The 19,904-nt window shown below is 35.7% G+C and overlaps 1 protein-coding gene across 1 annotated transcript in view; it reads left to right on the top strand.

Moving 5' to 3' along the window:
• The window catches only part of IARS1 (isoleucyl-tRNA synthetase 1), an 80,497-nt gene that overhangs the window by 47,549 nt on the left and 13,044 nt on the right, over positions 1–19,904 (top strand). The window contains exons 24-30 of the mRNA XM_070933684.1: positions 2,033–2,135; positions 2,224–2,307; positions 6,133–6,307; positions 8,986–9,098; positions 10,484–10,579; positions 14,514–14,690; positions 17,752–17,863. Of these exons, the coding sequence (XP_070789785.1) occupies positions 2,033–2,135; positions 2,224–2,307; positions 6,133–6,307; positions 8,986–9,098; positions 10,484–10,579; positions 14,514–14,690; positions 17,752–17,863 (860 nt within the window). The remainder of the gene's footprint in view (positions 1–2,032; positions 2,136–2,223; positions 2,308–6,132; positions 6,308–8,985; positions 9,099–10,483; positions 10,580–14,513; positions 14,691–17,751; positions 17,864–19,904) is intronic.

The raw sequence follows: 19,904 nt of genomic DNA, 5'->3' as shown, positions 1-19,904 counted from the left end.
TAGCTCTAGTAGTTGCCCTTTGGGACCTGAATAGAAGTCAACCAGCAAAACCAGTAGCCTTGAAAGGTGAGGCTGAACTATATCAGTGGCCAAGCATTATGTTTGGTCCAGATATTTAGACTTTATTTGGCATTTTTATCCATCTATCGCCCCACCCAAGGACCTGGGATAGAAAGAAGTTTTTGTCAGATGGTGTTAAAGGTGTTGCCGCAGGATGTTAGCTGTTTTCAAGTAAAGCTATTTGGAAAAATTGCCTGAAACTTGATGCTTGTTTTATTGATATGGTTGGCATTGGCAAAAAGGATTTGTTTGATTTGGATGTGTCTCATTCTTACTTGGGCTATTTGTTTTGCACATCTAGTCTGTAATGAAGGCTACTAAAGGAATTTCTCAAGATAGTAAAAAGAGCTTATTGAGAAGGAAAATCTCTTCTTTCAGTGTTGTGGATTTTTAAAGCATAAAAATATAGTCACGACTGCCACACCGCATGTAGCTTGTGCTGTGTAACTTGTTCAAATGCCTTTGAAATATTATTGTATAATGTGTATTAGAAAAGACATAAAATATTTGACACTACAAATTAGTGTACAAATATTACACTATATTACATTACAAATATTTGACACTATAGCCAGACTGGCTATAGCACAACTGTGGAAAACAGATCGTATGCCAACAGATCAGGAAGTAATTCAAAAAATCTACACATGCGCAGAAATGGATAAATTAACTCTAGAATTAAAGGACAAGGAAGACTCAAAATATTTTATAGTAAGGAATAGATGGTATAAGTGGATAAACCAAAGGAAAAAAGGGTAAAGATAAGAATTAGGGGAAATGCAAGTAATAATAATAAAAAAAAGCACCATCAGATAGATAGAACAGGTAAATAAGTCACTATTTGTATATTTGTATATATGTGTTTATATAATCACATGTATTTAGTATGTTAGTGTAACTGTGGATTGAAAATGTAAATTTTATGAGTGAGAAAATTTGTATATTTTCTCTTTTTTTTCTTGTTAATATTTTTAAATCCAATAAAGTTTGTTTTTTAAAATTAAAAAAAAAGAAAAAAAAAGAAAGCTGTATGGTTATTTATAGAGTAGCAAGTTAATTTGTGAAGTTCCAGTTGCCTAATTTTTTTCAATTAATGATGCCAAATATTATAACATTTGTGAATATAATTAAAAATACTGTATATTGGCTGGCTTGTTTTCAACAGTCCTCCCTCCTTATTCTTATTATGATAATAATTGGGTATATATCTCATTTCTCTTCATCTCCACATTTATTAATGACTTGGCTGTAAAGTCTAGATCCATGATGGTGAACCTATGGCATGCATGTCAGAGGTGGCATGCAGAGCCTCTCTGCTGGCACGTGCGCCATCGCCCCAGGTCAGATCTCCATGGCGTTTCTTTCATGAGTGTCTGTTATCCTGCAAATGACGAAACAGAAGCTCACGAAAGAAAAAGATCTTATCTCTTGCTGCGCTGCCGGTATTGGGATGCCCCGCTTCCTGCCAGCCAGCTGGTCTTTGAATCTCTGCTGCGCATGCGCGCATGTGAGAGCATGTGCGCAACCATATCTGTGCCTGTGCACATTCGTGCATGTCTGTGCACATGTCTGTACATGTCCACATGTCCACACATACACAACTTTCAGTTTGGGCATGCATGCATGTACAGTTTGGGGACTCGGTGTCTAAAAGGTTTGCCATCACTGGTCTAGGTCCTTGGTCCTGAGCGTGTAAATCTTTGTTTTACTTTTGTAAAACATCTTTAGTTTGTCATTTTTTTTCTGTGCTATTTCAGTGAAGAATATGTCCAATTTATAGCAATTGTTTGATGTATGTATATAGTTGGAGAATAAGTGATCTTAAATTTGGTAGTTCTATTGCTTTAATGTGTGATCTTTTTTAAATATTATTTTTTTCAGTTTGTTTGTACTATTTTAATCTTACGTATTCTTGGTTTCTGGAACTCTGCATATATTGAGATAAAAAAAATTGTTTGCTCTTTCAATCTAGGGAAGACCTGATCGACAAAAACATAGAAAGTGCTGTTTCTCGGATGCAGTCTGTTATTGAGCTGGGACGTGTAATCAGAGATAGGAAAACCATTCCAGTAAAGGTAAGATGTTCTCTACTTTCAGAAGTAAATCAATACATTAATTGGCACTTTGCTTCTTTGGGATTGAAGTTCTTGAATTTGATTTTAGTATCCATTGAAAGAAGTGGTGATTATCCATCAGGATTCTCAAGCACTGGAAGACATCAAGTCCTTGGAAAAGTATATACTTGAGGTAAGATGAACAAGTATATTAAAAACTCTCTCATCTCTTTTCAAATTTGCCAAATAATAATAATAACTTTATTGTCATTGTATGTATATACACAGTATACCCATACAACGAAATTCACTTAACACCCAAAGACCAGGTCCAACACACATAACAATCCCCAAACACATCCACACCCACCACAAATTCCCCACCCCTAAACCACCCAAACATCCACACAACAGACCAAGTAATGCTGTCCAACAGCTCACTGATGATGGCCCTTTAGTTCATTGTTGAGTGCAATTATAGCTCTGGGATAAAAACTTCAGAAAACGTATAGTCCGAGTTTTAATTGTTCTGTATCTTCTGCCAGAAAAGCAAATCAAAAAGCACAGAAGGTGATAATGATAGTTCACATGCAAAAATAGCAAAGGTATTATTATAGTTATTCAGTGACTATTAAATGCTTTGTCCATATTGCACATGATGGTAGAAGTCCAGCTTTAAATAGGTTCATGATAATTAAAGAATTATCTAAATGTACATAGCATGTCCAAAATGACAAATCTTACCTGTTGAAAAGTTTGCTGGATCAAAAGGATGAATATGTCCCAATGAACTTTTGTTTAGATTAAAATAGATGGTTTAAAACAGAAGGAGAATGTCAAATCTTGATTGAGGAGCAATTAACAGTGTTGATTAGAAGTTTAGTATAACATGAACCTAACTTAGAATTTTCTTCTCAAAGATAATGGATTAAAAATAATTCTATTTCATGAAATAATAAAATGATATGTCTCAAGAGAAGAGCCCTTGTCTGTAACAGTATTGTTGAAAGTGGCTGCTAATTTTTTGTCCAAGTTTAAGATTCTGGTATTAATCTGTGAAGCCCTAAATATTTAAAACAACAATACCTGAGATAACTCCTTTTCCCAAATAAATCAGCCTGACTTTTTTTTTTAAAAAAAATTAATTTGATTTATATGCCGCCCTTCTCCGGAGACTCAGGGTGGCTTACAATGCGTTAAGCAATAGCCTTCATACTTTTGTATATTTATACAAATTCAGTTTATTGCCCCGACAAACTGGGTCCTCAATTTACCTACCTTAGAAAGGATGGAAGGCTGAGTCAACATTGAGCCTGGGGAGATTCGAACTTACAGTAATTGCAGACAGCTGGTGTTAATCACAGTGCTATCAGTCTGCTGAGCCACCAGCCACCAGCCACCAGACTATTCTGATCTTCATCAAAAGTCCTGATGATTATGCATATGGCGTAGTTCTTAATTCGGCATTGATCAGAAACAGGGCTTTTTCAGTTATATCACTTAAAATGTTGTTCCCCTCAAAACATATATACGCTAGCGCTAGGTCCATGATAATAACATTCCTATATATGATAACATTTGAGATGGTATTAGCAAATCAATTATGATTATTACATTCAATTTTATTGAATTTTAGTACTATACAATTGTTGAAGATGCTCTAAGGCTGTGTTGGTGAATCTCTGCCGCGCATGCGGGGGGGGTGCAGGGGGTGCACGGGAGGCATGTTTGGGGCCACGCATGGATGCACAGGGTGAGGTTTATGACCTAAAATGTGATGTTTTCACACAATCCCTAAAACATAATAAAGAGCACTTAATCAAACAATTGAGTCATAAACATTGTCCTTGTTCATTTATTTATTAAGAAAATGATCCAAAGTTACACAAAGTATGTGAAATATGGATTTTGTGTGTATATTGTGAAAAAATGTATCTTGTACATTATTGTACATTAGCAGTTTAGTAGGCTATATCTGTTACGTATATAGGAGTCCAATAGGAAAGTAGAAGGTTTAAGCTAGCAGGTTAAAATAAATTCTGAGGTTGATATATACCATGTATGATAAGAACACAGATACTTGACCTCATTCCTTTCCTCCCCCAGAATTACCCATTTATTAAAGGGACTCTGATAGTACCATTTCAGACCAACAAATGTAAATAAGAGGCAAATGAAAAAGGGCTTCCAGATTCCTTTTTATTTTTGGCTGCGACAGCCTGTTTTGGCTCTTTTTCTACATTTATGAGACTTGTGCATGCTTTGGAAATTATTTGAACTAGTTCTCTGGGGATTGCCTGAGCAAAAGACCTTTCTGGTTTTCATTAAAGGAGCCTCTTTTTTTCACACTACTGCAAGAGTTGCATCCATCCATGTCAATGAGTAGGCTCTTAATAGAAACTGCTCCTTTTTCTTGGCTCCCGTAGAAAGCTAAACAGACACTGTCTTAACGAAAAGAAGGGTTGTACTCGACTTATGCAGTGTTTCAAGCACTTCTCCAAATTATTTTTGAAGTATGCATGTCCCTACAATGTATAAATACAGATCATCAATATTGTGTCAGAATTTTTCAATATAATGTAGATTTAAGAAGTTCTACAGAAATTTAAAGGGACAGATTAGCTACATCTGCTGTTGAATTTTATTTTTCAAACAATACTTTCATATTCTTTCTGTGTCTTTTCATTTAAGGATATTTTCTTTGGTGTTATATATATATAGCTCTCAATTTAACAACAATTCGCTTAGTGAACGTTTGAAATTACAACAGCACTGAAAAAAGGGACTTATGACCATTTTTCACACTAATGACACAGCTTCCCCATGGTCATGTGATTTACGTTAGGATGCTTGGTAACTGGTTCATATTTATGACAGTTGCAGTGTCCGGGGTCATGTGATCATCTTTTGTGACCTGAGCAAAGTCAGTCGGGAAGCCAGATTCACTTAACAACTGTGTTAATAATTTAACAACTGCAGTGATTCACTTAACAACGGTGGCAAAAAAAAGTCATGTGACAAAAGCAGCAGCAGCATTTTAGCATAAGTATACCGTGTTTCCCCAAAAATAAAACCCTGTCTTATATTGTTTTGAACCCTGAAATAAGCGCTTGTCCTTATTTCCATGTGTTCAAAAGCCCGATTGCGCTTATTATCAGGAGATGTCTTATTTTGGGGGAAACAGGGTACTTGAACAACTTTGGGATGTAAAATAGGAAATGCAGTATATTTAAGAGACAGCTCCATTTGTAATTAATAGTGTTATCAAATCCGTTTCACTAGGCTGAATTAAATTATCTCATATTATAATATTGTACTGTATATAAACCTATATATTTGATTACAGCTTAGTTGCAGAAGACTTTTTTTTTTTTAATTTGATTTATATGCCGCCCTTCTCCGGAGACTCAGGGCGGCTTACAATGCGTTAAGCAATAGCCTTCATACTTTTGTATATTTTTACAAAGTCAGCTTATTGCCCCCACAAACTGGGTCCTCAATTTACCTACCTTAGAAAGGATGGAAGGCTGAGTCAAACTTGAGCCTGGCAAGATTCGAACTTACTAATTGCAGACAGCTGGAGTTAAATTACAATGCATTAGTCTGCTGAGCTATCCAGGCTCCTTAGTTATTAAGGTAACTAATTACTTTCTAGATGATCATTGCCTTTCCAAAGTGACTAAAGACTGTACAACCTGAAAAAGGGAGATCTAGTCTAATAGAGAGATGTCTAGTACAAGCAAAGTTTAATTCCAGAATTAAACTGGAAGTAGGTATACATCAGAATGTTTGGTTAATATTTTGGTAAAAGTTTTTCTTGTATTGAATAGGTTGAGACTCCCTTTCTTTCCTTAAATATAATCACACAGGGTTAGAATTATGCCCAGACAGTTGCTTGATATTCTTGTCTTGTCTTTTCTATACAACATATGTTGCAATTTGAAAATCATAATAACGTATTCTTCTTTGTTCTTTTTATTTCCTTGGGGGGGATATGTGTATGTTATTAAACACGAAGGAACTTAATGTCCGCAAAGTGACTTTATCAACTGATAAAGATAAGTACGGAATCCGTTTGAGAGCAGAACCTGATCATATGGTGCTTGGGAAGCGACTTAAAGGTGCCTTTAAATCTGTAATGGCTGCTATCAAAGAATTGCCAAGTGAGCTGTTGGAAGAATTTCAGAAGACAGGTTGGTAACCATTCAGCATTGTTATAAAACTGTGATGTGCTTGGATTGCAAACCAACCCATTTTTTTTTTTATTTTGATTTATATGCCGCCCTTCTCCGGAGACTCAGGGCGGCTTACAGTGCGCTAAGCAATAGCCTTTATCCTTTTGTATATTTATACAAAGTCAGCTTATTGCCCCCACAAACTGGGTCCTCAATTTACCTACCTTAGAAAGGATGGAAGGCTGAGTCAACCTTGAGCCTGGCGAGATACGAACCTGCAGTAATTGCAGGCAGCTGGTCTTAATAACAGGGTGCTTTAGACCACTGTACTACCAAGGCTCTTTAGCTTCTTGAATATATTATAACCTACTAATAGTAGGTTATAACCTACTATTATAACCTACTAATATTTAAAAGCTACAGTATTCCTTTCTATATAACAACTTAGCTGCTCTCCTTGGAGTGGGGCACTTCAGTGGGAAGCCTCTGTCGTTTGTATTTTATGTATTTTATGTTACCAGGATTGTGTTTGTAACCCATCCAAAGTCATTCTGGAGTCAGGCAGCCCTCAAAACTCATATATAAACAAATATCAAATATTTATAGATTATATATGTATTGGAAATTGGAATGCATTGGAAACTGGAAATGTATTGGAAAATAATTGCAAACAAGGAAACAGTTAAAGTAATCATTGAAAGCCAGAAAATGTCAGGGGATTATTTAAATTGGCAGAGTAGAATTTGTTTTTGTATTCTTTTTTGTATTTTTATACTAATTTTTTACAACTTTATATGATGCCCATATAGGGGCTTGACATAATTAATTAAGCTCAGTTCCCGTTAACTACAAATTCTGTCCCTTCTAGTACTTTATAGTTTTTCATTCCCATTATTTTTATTCATCTTTCTTCTATTTCCATCAATCTTGCCAAGGAAAATAATATTTTATAGTTAAAAACTTGGAATATTTTGTTTTAAACTAAAAAGTTAAGTGCTAGATATAACATTTATTAAACATTATAGCTTCTTTGGTCTTGCCTAACCCTAACCCTAACCAATACAGTGAATTCCAATTTTCAGTTCAAGTTAACATTATCATCTTCAAAGGTAGCATGGAGAGCCAAGATTTTCTCTTGTCTCTCTGGATTTTGAGGTTCACTATCTAAGCTTAAGAATATTTTGGAGGATGCCTACCTTTCGAGACTCTATTGGCCTTTCCCTTTGTCTATATAACATCCTGAATGAATATAGCAGGAACTGTCTTATGTAAAGCATCAGGCTGGAGAGGCTATGCAAATGTACATTGTAGCATCCAGGATACCAAAAACCATAGGATCTATTTCTTGGATCTCAGGGTCTCCAAACAAATCTATCCAAGTCTCAGGATTCCAGCTAATAGACGCCTGTGAATTTGCTATCCCTGACTGCTAAAAACAAAAATGGTTAAGAGTCTTAAATTTTTAAAAAATGAATAGAGAGAACCTGCAAATTGTTAGTGCTTTTAACAAATAAACTTCAAAAAAGAGACCTGCACAAAATAGAAATGTCCAAGCACGCTGAGTTTAGCAGGCACTGTTGAAAAGCATTTAGGTGTAATGGGATAGGATTGCCTCATAAATGTAAGCTTAAATACAGATTAAGAGAATGACAGAATAACAGAGTTGGAAGGGATCTTGGAGGTCTTCTAGTCCAACCCCCTGCTCAAACAGGAAACACTATGCCATTTCAGACAAACGGTTGTCCAATCTCTTCTTTAAAACCTCCAATGTTGGAGCACCCACAATTTCTGGGAGCAGACCATCCATCTATTTGTTCTAACTGTCAGGAAATTTCTCCTTAGTTCTAGGTTGCTTCTTTCCTTGGTTAGATTCCACCCATTGCTTCTTGTCCCACCCTCAGGTGCTTTGGAGAACAGGTTGACCCCCTCTTCTCTGTGGCAATCCCATAGATATTGGAACACTACTATCACTACTTTCTTTCATTAAACTAGACATACCTAATTCCTGCAACCATTCTTACAACAAACATAAACCTAATGTTCTGGATTTTAACATTAATGTTATTAATTTTCCAGCACAGGCAATCCTTGATACTTAGAACCTGAATCTGAAGTTCTAACAATCCAACCTCCTCTGTGGTCATATGACTGAATGTCAAACGCTCTGCAACATAGCCTCATTTACAGCGTTTGCAATATCCTGCAGTCACATGACCACATTGTAAACTGTGCCAAAATTTGCACTTGTGGGTTTTGGCAGAATTGCACCCATAGTGGACCACTGGTTTGCTTAATGACTGCAGTGTTCATTTTACAACCACCATGTTCACTTTATGACTGCTATGATTTTACGATTGTCTCTCTTGCTTAACCACCACTGTAAAAAAAGCCAAATTGGCCAGGCACTTGATTGACCCATTTTACAACTGTCATGACATAGACCGTAACGGGCAGACTCCATTAGCATCATCATATGTCAAGGACTACCTATTTCCTGAATGACGCCTGTCTAATGCTAAATAAATCAAAGTATTTGGATGAAAAAAAGTGAACAATTTATTAGAGGGATAAATACAGAGTCATATTGATACATATGTTTATCTTTCAAATGAAAAAGAGAATAATTAAAGATTATTTTGAAATTGAATGATCATGTTTAACATGCCATACAGAATTCTCTTCTTTAAATGAATTAGGCACAACTGTTGTAGAAGGGCATGAATTGCATGAGGAAGATCTCCGTCTGATGTATACCTTTGACCAGACTGTAGGAGGATATGGCCAGTTTGAAGCACATTCTGATTCTCAGGTACTGAATATAAAAAGTGGGTTTTGTTAAAGTCATTTTGTTAACTCAACTTCTTGCAAGTTGTTGTCTCTTACATTACAGTGTAAAAGTCATTCTTGAATAGTTGACTTAAGATAACAGCAAGAAAAAGTTTTGCACTTTTTAAAGTTAATGTAGAACTTAAAATAGGGAAGCAGGCAACTTTCCTACCACATAGTATGGGTTCTTAATTTTATTTATTTTTTAGAAAAATGTATAAAATTTATATAGCTGCCTACTCACTCACAGACGACATGGTGACAACACATGGTTAAATGATAATAGCAATTGCAGGAATATAAAATTGAGGCTCATAAGGTGGAGAGGAAGAGTAATGACTAAAATAAGAAAAAAAATGTTTCATTTTTTTTATATTAACTGTGTGATGTGGGAGGGTGTGAAGTTCCTTTTTCTCTAGGAAGCAGTCTGTACAGATAAGTGTCCTGGTCCATAGTCTTATACTATTGTAGCCCATGTAGTAAAAAGAGATCTGTGCTGCTCCATCAGATGAAACAGGTGCTACTATAGTGGTATAATAAGGTCAAAATAATGAAATTAAAAGCACAAATGGTTATTTTTTAAAATTTTATTTTAAGTAAAATAAGCACTTTTATTTTATTAAAAAAAACACAAGTCACCATTCCAACTTTTAAAGAGTGAAATATAAAGCATCTGGAAAAAAGAAAATATAGTTTGACCTCAAAGAGATATCAAATGGGCTTCCTTAATTGGGCATTCAGTGAATATAATCCCACAAATGAATTCTCTGCCTTAAACAATCTGCCTAACTTCATTTGGCAGAGGCATCAGAAAATGATTTTGGAAGAGTACATTATAGAAGTATGCATTTGGGTCAGGGATGGAGGGGCACATTTTTAAGGCTTTGCCTTTGATTACATGTTGGCCACTCCAAACTATAAGTAGAAAAAGGTTTAGATATTCTGTTCTTGATACTACCATTATTTTCGGGAACACAGTGGAAAATGCTGTAATTAATGAAAAACTGACATAATATGATCCTTTTAATTAGCCCAAACTTGATATATAGCTATATTTTAACCCAAAAGAGAAGGAGTCTTTGAAATTTTAGAAACATTTCAAAGATACCACAAGATACTGACTATGAGTCTAATTAGGTGTATGTAAAACTAGCCCTTTTCCCTTGGGACTGTATCCACCTAGGCATTTTCCAAAAGTGAAAGGAGAAGATTTTGCTGGAGTTGTAGGCCTTTTAAAAAGCAATGAAGGATAAACAATGAACAAGTAACTATGGTTTATAGTTAGCTTGAATTTATTAAAATTCCATTATTTTAATGATGTAATTGTTAAGGTTTGTTCTTTTTTTTTTTTGCTGTTTTTATCACCAGGTTTTAGTTCTCCTAGATGTTACTCCTGATCAGTCTATGGTTGATGAAGGTGTTGCACGGGAAGTAATAAATCGCATTCAAAAACTTCGAAAGAAGGTAAGTAAATCGGGGGACGATAACAAAGAAATTTCTCCTAAAAAACCTTGGTAGTACAGTGGTCTAAGGCACCCTGTTATTAAGCTGGTTATTAAGACCAGCTGCCTGCAATTACTGCAGGTTCGAATCTCGCCAAGGCTCAAGGTTGACTCAGCCTTCCATCCTTTCTAAGGTAGGTAAATTGAGGACCCAGATTGTGGGGGCAATAAGCTGACTTTGTATAAATATACATAAGGATGAAGGCTATTGCTGAGCACATTGTAAGCTGCCCTGAGTCTCCGGAGAAGGGCGGCATATAAATCAAATTAAAAAAAAAAGTCTCTGGGGTCATATTTCTTGATTCCTTTCATTGTTAGTAAAACAATATTCAAACTAACCCTAATCTCCAAATGTATATTTTAGAGAGGACACTTAGGTTATGGAACCCCACTTTCTGCTTTGTGCAGAGATCCTTATTACAGCATCTCTGTCTAGCCTCTGCTGAAACCCATCCAGTGTTCCCATCACCCTCTTCTCTGGCTAACTGGTTCCATTGTCACACTGCTCTTACTTCTAGGAAGTTTTTCTAACATTCAAGCGGATTCTGACTTCTCATATCTTCAATTCCTTATTCTTTATTCAGCATTCTGAGATCATGGAGAACAGGTCTAGATCATGCCCATCTGGTTTTATTTCAAGTCCTTACAAAAATACTATCATATTCTCCTTATTTTTTCTCAGGTTTAACATTCCCGCTTACTTCGGTGTTTCTTTAGATGATCTAGGTCCTAATTGCTCTTTTCTGAATTGATCCATTTTGTCTGAATCTTCCTCTTGACAAGGTTCCTCAAATTTAGACAATATTGTTAGTGAGGGACAATCAGTATACAATAAATGCCACTGTTAATTTTCATGCTTTGGACGTTCTACTGATATGAAAACTTGGTAATTCACAAAAATACCCAAAGCCTGAGTATTCTGGAAAAAAAATGTTGTTTTTATTGCTTTCTTCCTCTTTGGCCTCTTGGGACATTATTCCTCCTCAAGAGCAAATTTGGCCCAACCCCCTTGGCCTTTTATAAAGCCTTAAAGTCTTGGCCCAAAGATGCTTTTTTTCAAGAGGCAACTGGACTTTAGAAAGTCCAGTTGCCTCTTGAAAAAAAACACCTTTGGGACAACCATGACCTGGATGACTAAGAATCTCCATAGATTTAAAGCCTTGGATTTAAAGCCCATGATTGTGGGTAAGGAGGTTAGGCTGAGCTCGCCTATTTCCTATGCTAATTGTGATTGATGGTTCTGTTTTTACCATAAATGCTTTTTTATTTGCAAATAATAGAAAAGTTGAGGATCACCAGATGTTGTTGAACTCCCAGAATCCCATACGCCATTGAGAATTTAAGTTAAGCTCCTTCCAAAGGCTAAAGTAATTATTTACTCTAATTTTGATCATAATTTTGTATGTACTGTAACAACTAATCTTAAGTAAATTTGGTAATATTTAGGGAGTTACTCAGATAAAAATATTAATGTAATATTAATGTATAAAACATACATTATTTGAAAGATGAGTTTTAAATTTAGGCTAGCTTTTAGGATTTTTGAGATTTCCAAAGCCAACTAAAAGATAACTGAATTAGAATGACAAAAGATGGATAAAATACTATCTGCCACTGGTTACTATGGCTTAGGTTGAATTTCTCTGCTATAAGAAACAAATCCCAGTCATTTCCATGTCATGACATGGTAGTCTATTTAATGCACAAATGCTGTTCGCAGCTGAAGGTACTGTGTGCAACTGTATTTGATATTACTTGCACCCGAATCAAAAAGTAAAATGTAAATAACTTTTTGCAACTGGCTGACCAACCACACTCAACGTGTAATCCTTAATGGAACTGCACCTACATGGAGGGAAGTATGCAATGGGGTACCCCAAGGCTCTGTTTTAGGCCCAGTACTCTTCAACATCTTCATCCATGATTTGGATGAGGGCATAGATGGGGAACTCATCGAATTTGCAGACACACCAAGCTGGCAGGAACAGCCAACACTCCAGAAGATAGGCTTAAGATACAGAAGGATCTTGACAGATTTGAACATTGAGTGCTATCTAACAAAATGAAATTCAATGGTGAAAAAAGTAAGGTTCTACATTTAGGCAAGAAAACCAAAATGCACAGGTATAGTATAGGTGGTACATTGCTCAATAGTAGTAACTGTGAGAGGGATCTTGGAGTCCTAGTGGACAGTCACTTAAATATGAGCCAGCAGTGTGCTGCAGCTGCCAAAAAAAGCCAACACAGTCCTAGGTTGCATTAACATTGGAATAGAATCAAGATCACGTGAAGTGTTAAATACCACTTTATAATGCCTTGGTAAGACCAACTCAGAATACTGCATCCTGTTTTGGTCGCCACGATATAAAAAAGATGTTGAGACTCTAGAAAGAATGCAGAGGAGAGCAACAAAGATGATTGAAGGCTAAAACATAAAGAACGGTTGCTGGAATTGAGTATGTCTAGTTTAATGAAAAGAAGGACTAGGGGTGACATGATAGCTGTGTTCCTATATCTCAGGAGTTGCCACAAAGAAGAGGGAGTCAAGCTATTCTCCAGTTTGAAATAATTTTTATTACAATTTTCCTTTACACAACTCTAATACATAATCAACAGACTGTGTGTCAGGTATAATCATATACTTCGGATCAACATTCCATACAACATATACATTATATACATTCAGTATCTAATCAGTCAAGCTATTCTCCAAAACACCTGAGGGCAGGACAAGAAGCAATGGATGGAAACTAATGAAGGAGAGAAACAACCTAGAACTAAGAAGAAATTTCCTGACAGTTAGAACAGTTAATCAGTGGAACAACTTGCCTCCAGATGTTGTCAATGCTGCAACACTGGAACGTTTTAAGAAGAGATTGGACAACCATTTGTCTAAAATGGTATAAGGGTTTCCTGTCTGAACGGGGTTGGACTAGAAGACCTCCAAGGTCCCTTCCAACTCTGTTATTTTGTTCTTCCCTATCCCTATCTTGTTAAAAACCAGAAAGGTTTATTTAAAGAATATTACCTAAAATAATTTGGGCCAAATAGCCTGCTGTGCTGATTAATATTGCTTATGATCAAGTCAGCCACCATGAAATTAATTGGGAAGTAAAAGGAGCATTAAGCAAGAAAATATTTCCTTAAACTTCACAAGCCTGCAGTTTGCTTATCTTATGTGATGATGACCATGCATTTTGGTTATTTCCTTGTAAAAAAACATATATAACTATTGTTAAACCAGCTGTAATCCTGAAAGAAATCAAATCATTGTGCCCGTTATAACAACAGAATGCTGTTGAAGGAGAGAAGTCAATACTTTAAATATCAAAATAATGTGTTTAAGGGAAATATCTTTGTGCTTGTTGGGGTTGGAGCGCATCATGGAGAACAGATGGCAATAAAAGGAGAGAATAGAACAGAGGAGAAAAATTGAACATGACACAGGTAATTGTGCATGAAGGTGACTTTTCTCATTGTTTAAAGATGACAGCTCTATAAATAAGAGTAACCTCTACACACAAAGTAAGCATAGCACTCCCAAATAACTTTCATTAATTTTGTTAGTACTTGAATCTGAACTTTGTGTACTAACCATAAATTCATGAAATGCTTTTTCCCCATGAAGGCCAATGATACATGGCAAAACATTTATTTTCATTTTACCTAGCAAAGAATGAGTGAGTTATGTGAATGGGGGATTAGAAAGAAAATCTGTGACAATTTAGGCATTTAGATACTTTTATTTGTAAATTACACCAATAGGCACAGTTTTATTGCTTTTTGGAACTTTTAATACATTAATTTCTTCTGTTAACACTGACAAGAGAATTTATTACAAAAATTGGCCATAAGGTAATATTTGATACTCACTAATGTTGCTAATTTTATTTCAGCGCAATCTGGTTCCTACAGATGAGATTACAGTATATTATCAGGCATCTCCAGAAGGTGATTATCTTGATACTGTTATTAAGGAACATACAGATTTTATTTTTGCCACAATAAAAGCTGCTTTGAAGCCATATCCAGTGTCTCCCTTGGAGGAAGTGCTTATTCAAGAAAAAACTCAGGTAAATCCAAATATGAAGATCACCTTCACTGTGATCTAAATATTGCACTACTTATATTTAATGTTTGTAGGTCTAGACTATTCATATAGTATAGAAAGTTTTAAATTAAAAAAAGTCAATCTGAATTCTTTCAAAATTAAGTTACACAGCTACAGTTGTAGAAACTTGCTTTAAAAGAATATGAGACATATACAATAACTACCATATTTTTGGAGTATAAGATGCTCCGGACTATAAGATGCACCTATCTTTTTTGGGGAGGAAAACAAGAAAAAAAAAATCTGCCTCTGCCTTCCAGCAATTTGTGTTTTTGCAGCAAACAGCCTGCTTTAGTTTCATTTTCATTTTCAGCACAGTCTGATTAGCACAAGGAAAAAAAAATCTGCCTCTCAGCAGTTTGCCTGCTGAGAGGCAGCGGAGGCCCCCGGGGCAATAGGCAATGGCAATCCCTGCAGCCTGAAACAGCTGAGGGTCGGGAGGCCGATCCAACCGACAATCAACTGCTTGTGCTAATCAGGCTGTACTGAAGTTGAAACTTGCTGTTTGCTGCAAGGAGGTAAATTGCTGGGAGGCAGAGGCCAAAGGGTGGGAGCCAGGGGGTGGCCGGGGCTACATTCAGTGTATAAGATGCAACCAAATTTTTACCCTCTTTTAGGGGAGAAAAAGTGTTTCTTATACTCTGAAAAATATGATAATGTTTGCAATATAAAGATTGCATGTTTAATCAAGTGTATTCCCATGTGAATTTTAATTTTAAACCTTGACATGTTGGTCTTACATGAATTCAAGTTTTTCTGAATGTCTTCATTTTAGTATATTTGGTGTTATGTTGTACATGCAACATAACAACAATTAGATTTGCAAAGCATACATGCAATAAGTCTCACGACAAATTTAGATTTATATCAATCTAAACAATTGTTAGAAGATAATATTACAAAATCATAAAAAGATAAATAATTCAATAATAGTTTTTTCTCCCTTCCCCGAACTGGTTTTAAACAGTTTGCACATTTTGGAATGAGTCTTATCAGGAAATTGGCTGACTTTTAAAATAGGATTTGACAACCATTTCTAAAGTTGTTGTTGATAGGCTTTTATGTCCAGTTCCAGAATAACTTGAAGAACCAGATTATGGAAAGTAAATATGTAATTAAAATGAGGAGAAATTGAAAGTTGTTGATGTACCTTTTCATGGATATGAATAAGATTATAGAGTTATTATGTATATAGTTCAAGACCAAATAGCAGACAAATTAAACAAATGCAACATACAAATAAGCTAGACACTAATTTACATTTAAGTGGGAAGTAGACTGCTTCTAATGATAGATATTTTACCGCTGTTTATGAAAAAGATTTACATTCATTTTATGGGGAACATTATTTAATGTTTGATATAGTAATACATTCTATATTAATTTAATAGTTTAGATACAGATAGTTGACCAAAATGAGATAAACAAGTTCTTTTGTCAAAAGTTAACTTTAATATCTTGATTATTATCAAATTATTATTATTATTATTGTTGTTATAGTTGTTGTTGTTGTTGTTGTTAAATTTATCTGCTGCCCATCTCGCAGTTTGAAGCAACTCTCAGTGCTTTGATAAACTTTTACTTTATCAAAGCAGTCAAAAGTTCACCATAACTATGACTGCTTTCTAGAAAAAAAATGATATAGCAGAAGATGAGTGTTATATCTGAATTTGTGTGGTGTCCCCCCCTGGGGTCTGTCTGACCCTCCCCCCCTCCCCCAGCTAGTTTTGTTACTGGGAAATTGTAAGACAAGTATTTGCTGACTGGTAACCTTCTACTTAGTCATTAACATTAATTTTTGTTAACATTAACATTAGTTTTTGCCAGTGGCCATAAGAACAATTAGCAGTTAAGACTAAATAACAAGGGGCTGTGTTAACATCATCTTAATTTTTCATTTAATATACTATTACTTGTTGTTTTTTCTTTCCTGTAGCCACTACTGACAAACTGGGATATTGTTTGTCAGCTTTCAGGTGGTTGATGGTTGAAACAATTGCCCATTGGGGCTCATAATGGCAGGGACAGAAAGGAATTGCATGGTATTTGAAAAACATGTTATGCTTTAGTTAACTGAACCATAATTTACTGAATTAACTCTTGTCTGCATTCACACAACACACTTAACACTATCAAACCACACCAACTAGACTTGACAGCACCCTGAATGAGAAACCAGGCAACTACATTTTAACCTGTACACCGATTCGTAATTTCTATTTGTAAATTTCAAGTCTTACAGTTACCAACTTGTAAAAATCTGATCGAGGCTGGTGAGATTTAAAAGAATATAACAATTAAAGTAGAATAGCTGGGGCCATACCAGGGAAAAAAGGAAGCCAAACATTTCCATAACACTCAGGTGCCTGAGTGGCATAGGAGGCTAATGCCTCCTACTAAGGCAGCATTTAACATCCAGCTGCCTGCAATTACTGCGAGTTCAATTCTTACCAGGCTTAAGGTCGACTCAGCCTTCCATCCTTTCTAAGGTGGGTAAAATGAGGACCCGGTTTGTGGGGGCAATAAACTGATTTTGTATAAAATATACAAAAATATGAAGGCTATTGCTTAACGCATTGTAAGCCGCCCTGAGTCTCCGGAGAAGGGCGGCATATAAAAATAAATAAAATAAATAAAAATAAATAATAAATAATAGTGGATACCCAAACATCCTTGCCTGTTCCTGAGTAAAGTCCCTGTGTTGTGAAATCTGTCCTCTATCTACATGTATAGGCATTACTTCTCTCCATTTTTTTCCACTGAAAGTGCGCTTGATAATTGTACTACATTTCTAGTTTGTAGAAATGGCTGGTTTAGAAGGTACAAATTATGTGTTTCTAATATGCTAGATACTAGTTCTAGTGAAGTACTCTGCCATGTTATTTTTATGAGAGGTTAATATCCATCTATTGCCACTGTGGTTCCTGGCAGTATTTCCAAATTGTAGCAGCTTGGAGAGGAAAAGTGTGCGTAGACCTTGTCTTAGAAGAATAATTTTAAAAATTTAACTGCTGTTTGTTTAGCTGAAGGGATCAGAACTGGAAATTACAATAGCCAAAGGAGCTGTACATCACTGTACTGAGCCAGCGTGTGCTTATGTCACTCTGAACATCTGCATTAATGGTAAAGAACAAGGTACGTCTGTAATAATCTACTTTTTAATTTGTCATTCTCTCCTTTTACCACTGCTGCAAAACATGACAAAGGCTATGCTGGCGTAGCTAGAACTATTTGTACTACTTGTAAAATGGATGAAGCGAGTAGTTAAATGTGATGGTGAAAAACATAGTATATATGGTCTTTGTAGCACCAAATTGATTTTGAAGAATCTTGAAAAACTAAGCAGGATCAGACTTAGGATTTGCCTGGGAGATCATTAAGAAATCCCAGCTCTACATTACACTGGGAACTTAAACTTCCTGGAAGAAGGCAATGACAAACTATTAGAAAAAAACCCTATGTGGTTATATTCAAGAAGTAACCAGACATAGAACTGCATTATTTTAGAGTCTGTTGGAGAAATATGCAATGGGTATGTGTAACACACGGGCGTCAAATTCAATTGTGTCATGTGACTTTTTTGCCTTTGCGGCACCAGGGTGGGCGTGGCCTGTGCATGATGCATCTGGCCTGCGGGCCGCCGTTTGATACCCCTGTTGTAACAGATGGCAATGAAAATTATATTATTCTCAATTCCGTATTTTTAGGAATTAGCCACGCAATATTTTATCTAGTATGGTTTATTTTAGAACTGACACTGACCTGGCATTGTTCCAACCATTTCTTTGGTTACTTGAATTGAGGTTTACAGTTCTTTGGAGCCTAATCTACAATTGAAATGTTTGAACTATTTTTTTGTTTAGGTTTATAAATGTATTTAAGATTTAAATTATTTGAATCATTGTGGCTGGTTCCTTATTATAAAATTTTAAAAATGGAGGGTTACTTTTTATTTTTGATTGATATACTGTAATTAAGGTGTAGCTACTTAGCTGATTCAGAATAAGAAGAAAGAAATTGTGATCTGGTTAATATCGAGGATACATTTCAGTATAAATGCGGTAAACTTGATAATAGAAGTGTGCATCATATTCACTTAAATCCAGAGTTGAATTGGTAGTTTAATTGTTTCAAAAAGCAACTTGAAGCACATTTAAAGGAAGCTTACGCCCAACTCTTTTGCACCTCACTTCAGTAATTCGAAGGGCTGTTTACTAATAGGTTCCTCTATGCTTAATGACCCTCAAAAAGTATGGAAAATAAATTGGAACAATTAGAAATTTCAACTCAGAAGACAAATGTGATTTGATAGGTGTTACTGAAACCTATTGGGATATTACTCAGATTGGCATGTAACACTGGACGGAGAAAACTAAAGATAGTTTCCAGAAGCTGTAGGAATTTTGAAGCTTAGAGTTGAAGCTTATGAGAGATATGCAAATTCCTTTCTGGTCTATTAAGATGTAATAAGGACACAACTGCTTATGGATTTTCCTTGGTGGTTATGGAGAGTTAAGGAAATTTCAGTTTTTGAAGCCTTGTGGGTTTGTGCTCAGCCAAAGCAAATTGAACTATTTTCTGAAATGCCAAATTCATAGAAATATAGTGTTGAAGGAGCTCATTAGGGAGAATTTGCTCAGGACAAAAATCAGATGAAGAGATCCATGACAGATCATTAGACAGATGACTAGTACTAGCACTGATGATGTTATCTGGTTGGGTACTGAAATATCTACAAGTAACAACCAAGCTCAGAGAGTACCTGGCACTCCATAGATGACTTCCAGATTCTGTTAATAACCTCAACTGAAGGCCTGTCCAACCACAGTCTTTTTTCCTGTAATAATAAATCTGATATTCTGTAACCTGTACTCTGGAATGATATAAAATAGATTTCTTCTTCTTCTTCTTCTTCTTCTTCTTCTTCTTCTTCTTCTTCTTCTTCTTCTTCTTCTTCTTCTTCTTCTTCTTCTTCTTCTTCTTCTTCTTCTTCCTCCTCCTCCTCCTCCTCCTCCTCCTCCTCCTCGCCCTCCCCCCTCCCCCTCCCCCTCCCCCTTTCATGTATTTGATGAGTATCCTCTCTTCAAGGACAAATATTTGTTCAATTTTTCCACCTAAGACTTATTTTCTAGCCCCCTCACCAAACTTATTCTCGTTTGCCTGAATCATTTTAAAA

The sequence above is a fragment of the Pituophis catenifer genome, unplaced genomic scaffold, assembly GCF_029215685.1.
Source record: "Pituophis catenifer annectens isolate HBS135680 unplaced genomic scaffold, rPitCat1.0.hap2 SCAF_2, whole genome shotgun sequence".
NCBI lineage: Eukaryota > Metazoa > Chordata > Lepidosauria > Squamata > Colubridae > Pituophis > Pituophis catenifer.
The sequence above is the reverse complement of the archived record's forward strand: the minus strand, read 5'-3'. Positions and strand labels throughout refer to the sequence as shown.